At 37.1% G+C, this 13,772-nt stretch overlaps 1 protein-coding gene across 1 annotated transcript in view; it reads left to right on the top strand.

Moving 5' to 3' along the window:
* The window catches only part of LOC122984305 (A disintegrin and metalloproteinase with thrombospondin motifs 7), a 91,124-nt gene that overhangs the window by 46,886 nt on the left and 30,466 nt on the right, over positions 1 to 13,772 (top strand). Inside the window, exons 10-16 of the mRNA XM_044354670.1 lie at positions 1,733 to 1,825; positions 4,232 to 4,377; positions 8,459 to 8,628; positions 8,745 to 8,878; positions 9,851 to 9,971; positions 10,703 to 10,947; positions 11,525 to 11,666. Of these exons, the coding sequence (XP_044210605.1) occupies positions 1,733 to 1,825; positions 4,232 to 4,377; positions 8,459 to 8,628; positions 8,745 to 8,878; positions 9,851 to 9,971; positions 10,703 to 10,947; positions 11,525 to 11,666 (1,051 nt within the window). The remainder of the gene's footprint in view (positions 1 to 1,732; positions 1,826 to 4,231; positions 4,378 to 8,458; positions 8,629 to 8,744; positions 8,879 to 9,850; positions 9,972 to 10,702; positions 10,948 to 11,524; positions 11,667 to 13,772) is intronic.

Below are 13,772 nucleotides of genomic sequence, written 5' to 3' on the forward strand. Positions count from 1 at the left end.
TCTCTACTCAAAGGGGAAATACCATCTATTTTGTGATTTTCTGTTATTTGTAATATTGTTATGATGTTGGGTGTCTGTTAAACATGGTCAAAGGTCCAAAACTTGAGGTGAACATATGTAAAAAATGCTCCATGTAAGTTGAAAGCCAGGGCTTCAGTCTGCTCTGAATGCTTCCTTTGCAAAGTTTCCTCTCCTTCCTCCTTGTCGTGATGACACCAGATTGTTCGTGCATGCCCATAAATGGCTGTCCCGTAGCCTTTGTTGCTAATATTTTGGATTGTTTGGGCTCAAACATGTACAGATGTATTTGAGAGGGTTCAATTTCGAGTAAAGAACAAGCAAAAATGACATCCAACTACTACTGTTTGTTTACATAGCTTCGAAGGAACAGCTTCTGGAAGCTAACCAATCAGAACACATCTAAAAGCAGCTAAAGCAGCCAGTTTCAGACAGAGGCTGAACTGAGGGGCTGCATAAAGGGTCAGTATAAGATAAATAAGGAGTTTGTAAATCATGTAAAGATATTTCAGTAGAGCCCCAGAATATAAATATAGATTTGGAAATGTGCATTATATGTCCCCTTTTACACATTATATCTTGTTTGTTTAATGTTTACTGTACAAAAAACAAAGTGGAGTCTTGCTGTTACCACGAGGTTGCCAGGCAACCAGCAGAGACTCCAGGAAGTCACTGCTTGCTCCGTAAAACACCAACTTGGTCAGATTAAACAAGCAATATATATTGTGTTCATTTGTGAGTGTTAGAGGTGCTGGTCAATACTAGGCTAGCTGTCTCCCCTGTTTACAGTATTAACGCTAAGCTATACTTCTGGTGATAGCTTCACATTTAATCTACAGATATGAAGAGTGGTATCAATTTTCTCATCTCACTCGGCAAGCAAGCGAATAAGTGTATTTCCCAAAATGTCAAACTATTGCTTTAAAGTGCAGATTTAAATTTCAGCTTTCTGAAATGTCTTCAAAATCAGCATTTTTGAACTAAAAAACAACTTACTATGGCTACTGAACACTAGGATAAGAAATTAGATTAGAATTCAGCAGATATTGCCAAAGGCTGTCATTTCATGTAAAAGCGTCTTACTGTGATGGTTTTCTAGGAGATGGGGGATGCTGCCTGTAATGCGTATCTGATCTGCTGTGTCTGAAGAGATGACACGTCTTATCACACAGAGCAAGAACACAGAGCAAGAACAAACAGTAGGCTTTGCGAGTGGGGATATGTTTCATCCATCAATATTAATGACATCATTTTGTACTTGTACTGCTGAATTCAGGCGATTTAATCAGACAAATACTGTGAGCAAACATGCAGGAGCAAATCTGTATTGTCAGATGAGAAAATTAGACAAAGATCCATAGTACTTATGATATTTATCACTTAAAACTCCAGCAGAAACAGTTAAGAACTGGAGGATACCATGCATTATTTATTTGTAATGCAAAATGTTAAAACTCTGCTTTTGGTGGTATTTCATCACCATTTATGCTGTATATTATTCAATACTCGTGTTTTCATTTCATTTAAGTTCATATAGCCTTCATTGCTCGCTAGACCTTCTCTCCTCTGGCCTTCTACGGCATCTCTCTCCTCTTGATTATTTTCATTCTGTACTTCCATTCTCTATTTAGTGATAATAACCAAATAGTACACAACAGCATGTATGAAAGGCACGTTGTGGCAGTAAGATATTTCTCTCTCTCTGCTTTCCTAGAATGTATGCAGCACTCTGTGGTGCACTGTGGGAACAACCTGCCACTCAAAGCTAGACGGGGCTGCGGATGGGACCAGTTGTGGCGAGGACAAGGTGAATCTTCCATTTCAGGAGACGTGGATTGTTATAAGGATGCAGGTTTTGATTTCTTCAGGGAAGTGCTTTGACATTGAGGGCCCTATTTTAATGATCTAAAGCGCACGGTCTGAAGCACAAGGCGCAAGTGCATGTAGGGTGTGTCCAAATCCACTTTTACTATTTCAACGGTGGAAAAAACTGTCAATGCACCAAGTGCATGGTTCAAAGGGGTTGTCCTTAGTCTCTTAATTAAAGTGTGTTTTCGGCGTAACATGCAATAAACCAATCAGAGTGTCATCTCCCATCCTCTATAAAAGCTAGGTGTGCTTGCACCTTGGCGGATTGCTATTATGATGGCGCATTTTCCAAGTAGTAAGAAAGAGAGCTTCACTGCAGAGGAAACGGATCTGCTTGTGCACAAAGTGAAAGCACACAATCCATAACGAGCACACTGGCTCCTGCTGCTCCTGGAGCCTCCAGTGGCCAGTCCCAGACCACTAATTTAAGATCCTGTTCATTAATTTGTTGTGAATGTATTTTCATTTGGTTTTTGAAAAGGTTCTTTTTTTTTTATTACAGCTTTGGTTTCTTTAAAATCGTTTTGTTCAGTCATGGAGTAACAGATAAAATCAGCTGGATTTTAATTGCCTGGAACCTGATTGCTTTACTCTCAAAAATCTTAAAGAATATTTGTTAAATATTGTTCAAAAATTAAATCATTAATTTTAATCATTTAAAGAATCATCAACACAGTTATCAGGACTTGATCAGCTCTCCAAGGTGCTGATCCTGCTGTTGGCAGCAACTAGAAACAGTCCAGATTTATTTTCTTCATTAGTTTAATCATTGTTGTCATCTCATTTATTTCCTCATGTCCTCTTGTATTGATGCAGCAGGAAAGTCGATCTGTGTCTGAGCCGCTGTTGTTCATCTGTTTAAATACCTACGTGTATTGCCACGATTTGGTCAAATAATTAGACAATTTTATCCGTCATTACTGCGATTAGTTAATTCTGATAAATATTATGACTAAGTATTATGACATGTATTCTAAATTATGCTCATGTACACAATAATAATCTTTAACATTGTAAGCCTTTTATTTGTAATCTTTTGCATGTCTGTGCGCTGCTGTGTGTCCTGTGTGTGTAACAAGCACTCATCTATGTAGGCGCATATTACTTTCTTGATAATGCGCCCTTAAAATAACAATGAACCATTGCGCCATTGACTTCAGACCAGGCTTTTGTTGGTCAATAGCGCAATCGCTCTCTGCTGCCTCAAGATAGCAATGCGCCAACAATGCGCTTGACCACACCTCATTTTAAGACCAATACGCCCATGGGCGCTCTGATGGGCAAAAGTGCATTTGCTATTTAAACAGTGTGGGTGCTGGACGGGAAAATGACAACTGCATCTGTCTTAAACTAACAAAGACACTTGCGTTGCGCTTGGCGCCAATTTACGCCGGGTGTAAGATAGGGCCCATAGTGTTTTAGTTAATGGGAGTCATTCCTGTCTGCAGTATTTATTTTTACAAGTTTGATGTGACTAAGATCATAGAAGTCAACATGTGGAAGGGCTGGTGCAAGACTTCAGGGACCTCAGTGGAATATGATCCTGCAAACCTGTGTAAAGAGAGGACTTCCAGTGATTAAATTATTGCAGAACAGTGTTCCTTAGTAAAGATAAGTTAAACCAATAGATATTAGCTTTTTGCAGATACTGTATATTGTATTGATGTATATGTCAGCTGATAAGTAACGACTGACAGTGCAGAAGTGCCAAAGATATGTTTCAGGTAATTTAGAAATATTGTCACCACAACAAAGGTTGTCCACCAGAAAGCTTTGACTAGTTTATTTTTTAACTGCAAAATGTTCTGCATAGAACATATCTCGGTCACAATTTAAGGGATCCCTATCAAAAAGGTTTGTGTGCGTTATGTGAATATCAGGCAATATATCTCATAGACCTCTCTCGCAATTATTGGTATTGGCATTAAAATATCCTGTATTGGTCAAAAGATAATGATTTTATATGGAAAATACCAAAACTAGCAAGTAACACTGCTTTAAAGGTGTTTTTAAATTGTATTATTTTTAATTAATTGAGTAAATGTGCAGAAGAGAAAAAAAACACTACTTGAAATAACTGAAAGTAAGACATTAAATTAACCTTGCAAGGCTTAAAATTATCTGCTCAGTACAGTTTCACTCTTATGGAAAGTCCAAGAAAATCAGAAAATTAAAAAACTTCACTCACAATACAACAGTGCACTCAGACAGGATGTTCAGACAGCAACGTGGATGGGCTTCAGCTATAGAAGGTAATGCTGCTTTTGCCCAAAGAACAAGAAAATGAAGCTTACGGTACATGTTATGTTATTTGATAATGTAAACTGTGCTGTTTTTTCACCAGTGGTGTATAAGTGGGGAGTGTGTAGCAGTTGGATATCACCCAGAGAGTGTAAATGGCGGCTGGGCGTCATGGAGCGATTGGTCACCCTGTTCCAGGTCATGTGGGGCTGGAGTCCAGAGTGCCCAACGAGACTGTGATAACCCAGTGTAAGTTTTACATTTTATCCAGAAATACTTCAAGTTTTTTTTGTTTTTGACTCTTGTTTTTATTTATGGAGAATAAAAATCAGTGATAATGCTAATAACATGAGTGAAGCACACAGACAAGTGGTTCCCAACCTTTTTAGTATGACGTTCCCTCACAGGCAGATGAGCTCAAGTCCACCTTCATCAACACCACTCATCATGTTCCAAGTGTGTCATTTTGAATTAATTCTAAACTGGATGTTATGCAACAACATTAATTATATACAAGTGGATGTTGTTACAATAATTGTTTCCTACAAGACACAGTCATCCTGAAATTATTACTGTTCTGGCCTGTTCTCTTATTTTCTGTTTTCAGTAAGTTTAGTGAAGTTTGTATTTTTACTACCACTTAGAGAGCCTGAAGCTGCATTTCTCAACCATTTATCTATCATAGCTAGGCTATTTCAAACTTCTCACATACTCTCAATCACAACATATGGTGTTACCGTGTTACAACTGACTCAAGTCATTGACAGACTGAGGTGTGTCCTGTGCAAACAGCCTCAGTCATAGCTGGTAGTTTATTGAATATGGTGATGATGGATAGTACTAAAGATGATTGTCATACCAACTTGTTATCTTATTAGTGTTAATTATGGATATTTTTCTTATTAAAGCATAATTTCTAATTTTCCAAAGCAGCTGAGCTACTCCACAATCTTCCCATGTGCCCCCTGCAACAGCAAAAGTACTGCTGGGTGGGAATCATTGGTGTAGAAACACCTAAATCTGTATTTAACTTTCTCTGGACAAGAAGAAGAAAAACATCACTATCATCACTCAGTTATTGATTAAAATTGCACCAATACTAATGTATCCTTTAATATTTATTCTATAAACATAACATGATATCAATTGTGCCATTAAGGGTAAAAAACAGCTGAACTTTGCTTAGAAGATATGTTCAGTCTGTAATGTGTGAGTAAGTGTTTTTGTATGAACAGGGAGAGATAACCTATTTTGTGAAATACATGGCAGATAGTTTGATTGACATATGGGTGATGAAAGGAGTATCAGGGAGTAATTCGCACTTTTTATCCACATCTGGCCTGCCAGTAAGAGATAGAAGAGGTTATTATGTAATCTACATAGTAGTAATATATCAGTAAAAGATATTGGATAAGTATCACAGTATCAGTGTATATATTATTTAAAAAATGCAGTGCAGTAATTTGTGTTCTCTAGGCTGCATTTTTTGTATATTTGACTTTCATTTTTCTTACTTTTGCCAAAAATGTTCATTCTGTGTATTTACATAAAAAGACAAAAAAGGATATCAGTCTTTATGCCATCAAGGGATTTTTTTTATCGTTCTCATATATTGATATCTGTATTGGCTTAAAAGTCCCTTTCTTGTTTAGACTTTGTTGGCTTAACTAAAATATGGTCTCAGTAAATCTTGAAAACAAAAGTAAAGTTTGTTTTGTCCACCAGGGCTTGCTCCTTGTCAGAAGTTTGTGAGTTAAATTTAAAGATAAATGGACAATGTAATCAACAGGTTTCTTAAGTAAAATATCTCAACCTAATGTTAAAGTCCCACCTAAAATTTGAGAACCATGTTAAAATGGTGAGCAAGGTTGCAAAAGCAAACGTATACATTTAGACTTATCAGAGATTGTTTACCTATATTATGCTGCAAATAGCTTTATGCATTCCATGATCTTTTCATAATTAACGTATTGTGTTACTTCTTGTTCACAAGCAGCATCTTCAACAATCAAGCCTCTTATGATGATTTATAATCAAGCAATTAGAAATCTAGACAGGAAGCCAACATGATTGCACAACTGACAATTATTAAATATGTTTTGTTCATTTTATTAAATTTAGTAATCTTAAACTCATTTATAAATGCCTAAACACCTGGGCTCCTTTGGTGCCCAGTGACCTCTCAGGGTTTCTGGCTCAGTAACATGAGATGCATCTACTGGGAATTGTAAGGAGCCCTTTTGTAAATCCTCACTTGGACAGACAGCTTTTTCTGTTCAGGGGATCAACATGTGGAACTCTTTATCCACAGATCTTAAAACGGATTATGACTGTGAACATTGTAACTCAAACTGAAACAGTTTTTAAAGGGGGATCATTCATGAAGTTATGAGTGTCTGGTGCTTGTTGTCTTATGAAACTTTTATGGTATTTGTGAGTTGTTTGTGTTTAGTGCTGCTTTGTATGCACTTTATCGTTGAGTTTCGTGTTTTTAATGTATTCATATGTATTGTTGAAGGGTTTTGTTGTGCTTTAATGTATGTATATGTATTGTTGAGTCTTGTGCAGTTCCATATGCATTTACTATTCAGTTTTATGCATTTTAAAGGTCCATGTAGGGATGGCAATTGCAAATTAGCTTAGGATATAAATGTTGTAGTATGTGGCATTAATTCATGCTATATACATCCCTATACAAAAAAAACATAAAACAAGAAAGAAAGAAAGAAAGAAAGAAAGAAAAGGGTATAATGTACATAATAGTAAGCATCTAAAAAGTAGTAGAAATTCAAAATATTGTCAATTAAGTTTATGTAAACTTTCCTGATATTGGGTTTGAATTGGGCGTGGTTATGCTCGGACATTTAGCCTAATACGAAAATCATGCAATAAATTCCACAAACCGATCATAAATGACGTGACGTGCTGCACTAAGTTCATTGTCTCATTTGTGGTTGCCAGAGTTTCTGTGTCATTGGTAGCATTTCTGCATCTCAGCTCAGTTAATTTTGCTATATTCTTCATTACTGCAGCTATTTAGCCACTGTACATTTAAACATACACTAGTTCTGCTCAAGCACTCTTAGCTCTCTCCTTTTAGCGACTTTCTTGCAAGTCACACAGTTGTTTACATGCTTTTCAGATCTGCTAAATACTTTAGCTTAGCAGTTAGCAATGGCTTCTCTCTCTCCCTCTCACTCTCCTGCTCTCTTTTGTTCAATGTGTCTTATGTTTAGCTATTCCCCTGCCTCCTTTAGTGATACATGTAATAAATGTAATATATTTACCGTGTTGGAGGCTAGGCACAGTGAGTTAGAAGTGTGGCTCCACGCCATGGAAAGTCAGTCGTTAGCTACTGTATTTAGCTAGCCCCCAGTGGCCGGTGCAGGTGTCAATCAAAACATGATCTGCCAAACCTACACAGTCTTGAGAAATGGTCTAAACGGCAAAATGAGGGGTTTTTTTAACTAGGTTTTCTAATAGTTATGGACGTTAATTTTCACTGAGATTTTTGTGGATGCTTACTGAGACACTCAACTTTGATATCATATATCCTTTTTTACTGTTTCAAGCCAAATTTACAGAGGCTTTAAGGGACAAGTCTTAAAACAGTGTTAGTTGCCCATATGGACACAGAAACCGAGGTTTTTTCTTGCTGCGATCATTCCTTCTGTTGGCCATTATAAGATCTGCTCCAAATAAGTTTCCAATGTAAGTGATGCAGGACAAAATCTGTAGTCCTCATTCCGTGCCTTCAAATGTTTTTCTGAAGATTATATGAGGCTTTTTATGAGGCAGTTTTACACCAAACAGAGACAGTTGATATTGTCCCCCATCATTTACACTGGAATCTCATCAGAAGGGGACTTTTTAATGGTCAGTAACAGGCAAGCTAAACCTCTTTCAGTGCTCAAGTGGGCATCTGACAGTTGTTTTAAAACAGACTTGAAAAATTGCAAACCTATCCTTAAGGAATAAGTAGTGTTTGGGATAATTAGCTTAGCCTTAGCCTAACTGTGTCAGTTATATCATGCAACTATTCATAAGCCTCACTGTTACCCTGAAAAGTGTGAATAGTTGCTCTGAGCAAGAATGATATTTTATTATTTGTCGTCCTTTATGTCTGTCCTTTTTTCTTTTTTTATAAAAAAAACATCAGCTAGTGACCTAAATGAACCAAAGCCTTTCATCCTTGTTATGCACAAAGTTCGCTCAAATAGATATCTAGATGCTGTCCTCTAAATATTATTTAGAGGACAGCTAAATATTATTCACTGGTAAAGAAAAGTCAATAAGCAGCACTGAAATAACATATTTGACTGTTCTACAGTCCTAAGTACAGAGGGAAGTATTGTCTGGGAGAGAGACGGAGGTACAAGATCTGTAACACAGTGCCATGTCCCCACGAGCTGTCCTCCTTCAGAGACACCCAGTGTAGTCACTTCAACACCATGCCCTACAAGGGCAAGTTCTACAAGTGGGTCGCTGTCATCAACAGAGGTGAGGAGATTTAACTTGATTCAGGTTGACAGGTTTTAGGTGTTTTGTGACCATGTTTAAAATAACTTACAACTTTGTGTCTTCTGTCTGTTGGACCTCTCTCCACACACGTTCAGTCAACCCCTGTGAACTGCACTGCCGTCCGCTGAATGAACATTTCTCTGAAAAGATGCGTGATGCCGTCACTGATGGGACACCATGCTTAGAGGGCAACAAAAGCCGAGATATGTGTATCAATGGCATCTGTAAGGTATCAACATTGAAATTACTGTTCCACATAATGAAACCATTGTGAAACTGTTACATTACACTGCTGCTGTGTTAGTGATGCAGTAAATGTAGTTGACCCTCGCCTTGTTTTCTCTGGCTAGTGTCGAACGTTTGACATTCTGCATGAAAATTAGCTTGTTGATATAAAAACGTTGGTGGCTGTTATCTCTCAAGATAGCTTTTGCCTATCACCCTGGGCTAAAATGCCAGTTACTGATACAGACACTGTTTGGATACAGAGTGGACAGCAATTACAGACTTTGGGCTATGATTTCATGACATTTTGTGACATTTTTGACAGCCGCCCACATGTTTTCTTCCTTGCTTGCCCCAAATTTTGTGTTATGGAGACTCCCATTGAACTTAAAGGCTATTCTGTCTATTCAAAATATACAGTACACATATATAAAAGAGTTTGACTCCTAAATAAAAAATAAAAAAAACATTTTCTGTTTCTGTTGGCCTTAGAAATGTTTCAGAAAACAATAAATATATAGATTAAGTTGCCTCGCTAGTCTTGACCCTAAAGCATATTTGACATCATAGCAGGTACCAGTCCTATATTTTGTATTACGGCGTTGTGTAGCTGACCTGTTATTTGGATTATAGATCATACCTTTAAGTGCACCCAGTGGGAGCAGAGGCACAGTATGATATTGAGGATTACTTGGATTTTCATTTGTATCACCATACCATATCAGAACAAGTCAAAGGCATATGAGGCAAGGCGAGACAAGGTTGTGTTCTGTGTTGTTGTAGCTTTTATAAAGTAGTGAGCACATAAAGGCTTACCAAATCTTTATGTGGAAGATAAACTAAAAAATTTGGCTTTGATCTAAATCCCTGATGTCCAACCCTCAAATTGCAGCATTATGTCTTTAATTTAATTTAGCCTTTGCTGTGTAATCACTGTAAATTTTATTTTAAATCATGTATTGCATGTGTGTTACAGAATATAGGCTGTGACTATGTGATTGAATCCACTGCTGTAGAGGATCGCTGTGGGGTGTGTCTTGGTAATGGCTCCACTTGTACGACTGTGAGGAGAACCTTTGAGGAGACTGAAGGACTTGGTACGTTTCTTACTGATATTTTAGGAATTTTAGTTCAAGAACATCTTTGCTGCAATAAGAGGGTGATTAAGATCACATCAAGTCTCGATCAAGTCTCTGTTAGGATTGAAAAAGGAGCTTTCCAGGTCTAAATACTGTATTGATTATATTTTGTCTGATACTATGGTCACAGAAAATACTTGTTTCCCTGATCTAACAAGGTGTGAGGATGAAGATTTAAACACAGCCTTTGGTTTATAGTCATGGTATAAGAGTAACAGTGAACTCTGAGGTGGTGCTTCTCACCTCCACTTCGTCCATCACTCACCAAGCACTTTATTACGAACACTTGTGGAACCTAATGCAATCCAATACGACAGCGCTTCCATAAATTCTACTTTTACGAAGCCTATACATTTTCAGTTCTTGTTGACGTTGTCAGAAAGGTATGTTAATGGGGTGGACAACATATTAGGAACCCTTTTCAATTTATTACACTCCAGTATTCCACCACCACCCACTACGACCTCAATAATAAACATCAAGTAGAATTATCACCTTGCTGACAATGTCAACAAAAACTGAAAACGTAGAAGCTTCGTAAAAGTAGAATTTATGGCAGAGCTGAGAGAGAGTTGTATTGTATTGCATTGGATTCCACAGGATTTTCCTAATAAAGTGCTCAGTGAGTGTATGCTGTAATCAGGACCACGTTGTGCATTATCACTCACATACAATGTATTCTGTTCAAGGCTATGTAGACATTGGACTGATCCCAGAGGGTGCGTGGGACATCCGGATCGAGGAGGTGGCTGAAGCTGGGAATTTCTTGGCCTTACGAAGTGACAACCCCAACAAGTATTATCTGAATGGTGGCTGGACTATCCAGTGGAACGGAGAGTACAAGGCAGCTGGGACAGTGTTCACCTATGAAAGAACAGGACATCTAGAGAACTTGACTTCACCTGGGCCTACCATGGAACCACTGTGGATTCAGGTAGGACTAACAGGGGAAAAAAGTTTGTAAGTTTAAATTACAGTTTTGAGAGTATTTTGTTCCTCTCATGATGCCTATCAGCAAGCTTGTGGTTAAATTAGAGCAAACAGGTATTTTCAGGTATTAAGCATTCAGATAAAGCAACTTAAATTTAAGACAGTCAAAGAGAGAGAGAGAGAGAGTGGGCTGATGAGAGGGAAAGCAACTGAAATGAAACATGACCTACTCTGTACACTGTTAAAACACTCAGCAGACTGTCACTAGTTTAGCAACGAGCCTCCAGCCCTTCTGACACCTTTCAAGCACCACTGAGTCAGTAAATTACAGACAGCAGCACGATGACTCTGTGTTGTTTTCTTAAAACATATGCAGATTGTGTCTTGAATGAAGCTGTCCTTTATTCTTTAATGTTCTAATTTGCTCAATCCTTACAGATTTTTCAGCTGCAGTGGAAACACAAATGGGAAGCATGTCTTTTTTTATCCCTGATTTAGTTCCTGGAGCTACTTAATTTCTAGTTGACTCTCTTTTTTGATGTTTTTTCAGGATTTGTCAGATAGTCTCTTGTGTGTTACAGCTTCTCTTTCAGGAGACCAATCCAGGAGTGCGCTACGAGTACACAATCAGTCAAAATGTGTCAGAAGATGACGACATTTCCGCCTCAGTTTTCTTCTGGAAATACGGTTCTTGGACTGAATGTAGTGTCACCTGTGGAACAGGTAAGAGAACAATTTAAGATTATACTTTAGATAGGTAGGTGGGTAGATAAAAGGGAGAGAAAGAGAGGTTCATATCAGACTGGTATCTCTGACTCAGACAGGAACAGACAAGCTGTATTCCAAGTGCATCTTGAATCCGTCATTTGATCGATGACCTTTATTGAATCACACTGGGGCCTATTTTTATGGCAGCACAAACACAATCAGTATTATGACATATCATTTCTGTGATTATCTGACCTTGAAATTAATTTTGCGCGCTTGGCATTCTTGGGCCTTTGATGTTGCACAAGTTATGCTGTCAGTACAGCATCACTCATTTGATAATGTGGTCATTCTGTCGGGAAGAACGACTGGACTGAAGAGCATCTTTGATAATAATGCTGAATAAAGCAATTATACATCCTCCGACAAAAATATCAAATCCTTGACCATTACAATTCTGAATCAGAAAGTTTACAGTTCACACACAACTATTCAAAGTCACATTTGTATATTATATAAAAAAACAACCTTGTTAAATTATTCAGGAGGTTACAAAAGAAGAAACAAATTAAAACTCAAAATGAGAAGAGATCATTTATGCCATATTTAGCCAGTAGCTAATTTCCATCTGTAATCCCTGGACAGGTACACACAGAACAATTACCAGATATTAAAAACATTCTTTTTCATGCAACACCATTACATAGTCTCTATCACACCAACAATTATACAGACAAATCTAAAAACACACATCAACATATAAATACCAGCACATCCAGTACAATTATAAGTTCTACTAGATGAATGTATCCAGTTTAATGAATGTATATTTAATTCCACAGAATTACACTATACCATACATAATTCATTCATATATTCAAAATAGAGAGGCAAGAAAAAAGAAACATATTCCCACATCCATTTATCCCTTTATATATTTTCATCGACCCCTCTTGACTTAACACTGAATACTCTTTATAGTGTACAAGTGAGACTTGAATGACTTATTTCCAGTAAGTTGAAAAGGGAAATGGCTCCTTCCTGAGAAAAGTTTTTGAATTTACTGATCCTTAACCCAGAATATGAAAGTGAATATATTTAAAGTTTATTTAAAGTTCTGAATGTATTATTAGTTTTCTACAAACTTTAATCTTTGGCTTTCAGCGGCACATTCAACAGAATTTTAAACAAGGTGGTGAGATGTTTCTTTCCACAGTGCTTCATGGGAGTCATAGTTGACCTCTCCAATTTTTTATGTACACAAGCTTGTACCTTTTTATCAAAAAACTGGAAATTTTCAAATGCAGCGGGTGAAAGGACAATACAAACACTACTAAGCTGAACAGAAGGATGTCTCAATAATTAAGCAAGTCAACTCTAAACACATTTAGTTTGCACTGTCTACAAATCCGTATCAAGCTATTTATGAAGCTGAAACTCTTTCAGTGTGGAGTTTGGTTCTCTCTAATCTACCATAAGAGCTGCATGACGGAGCTTGAAGATCAATTTGGGACTTTACAGTTTAAATCAAAGGAAAACAATGAAACTGTTGCCTTATCCTGCTGAATGAATATAGGATTTTAAAGTCATGTGGCTAAACAGTTAACCTTTTCTGAAACTAGCATAGTATAAAAACACATTCAAGTCTGTGGTTTCAAAGATTTTCCAGAAAGAATAGTGAAACCTGATATTTAAAAGTTCATAAAAAGGATTTTATATCTCACACCAGACTGGAGTCTTTGATGTTGGTGTGGTTGCTCTATTCACCTCGCTCGCCACTGACATCAATGTAACTGTACTCATCCAGTCTTTTATTTATACTGCTGCTATCAAAGCCCTATTAAACATCACCACAAGTAAACACTGCACTGAAACAAATGATTGGATCCTTTGAGATAATACAGATAATACAGAATCAGAATTAACACACTTTGCACCTTCAAGATAACATGACTAATAGGCTTTAAATCACTTCTAAAATGACATGTTGAATATACAAAATATTACAGTTAATATAAACTACTAGTATTTGATATATAATATGTTGTTAAATGGTTAAGTACTGTTAAAAAGTACGTGTATTGTGTGTACTGTCACACTACCATGACTTACTGAGACACT

This window comes from Thunnus albacares, chromosome 1 (assembly GCF_914725855.1).
Source record: "Thunnus albacares chromosome 1, fThuAlb1.1, whole genome shotgun sequence".
NCBI lineage: Eukaryota > Metazoa > Chordata > Actinopteri > Scombriformes > Scombridae > Thunnus > Thunnus albacares.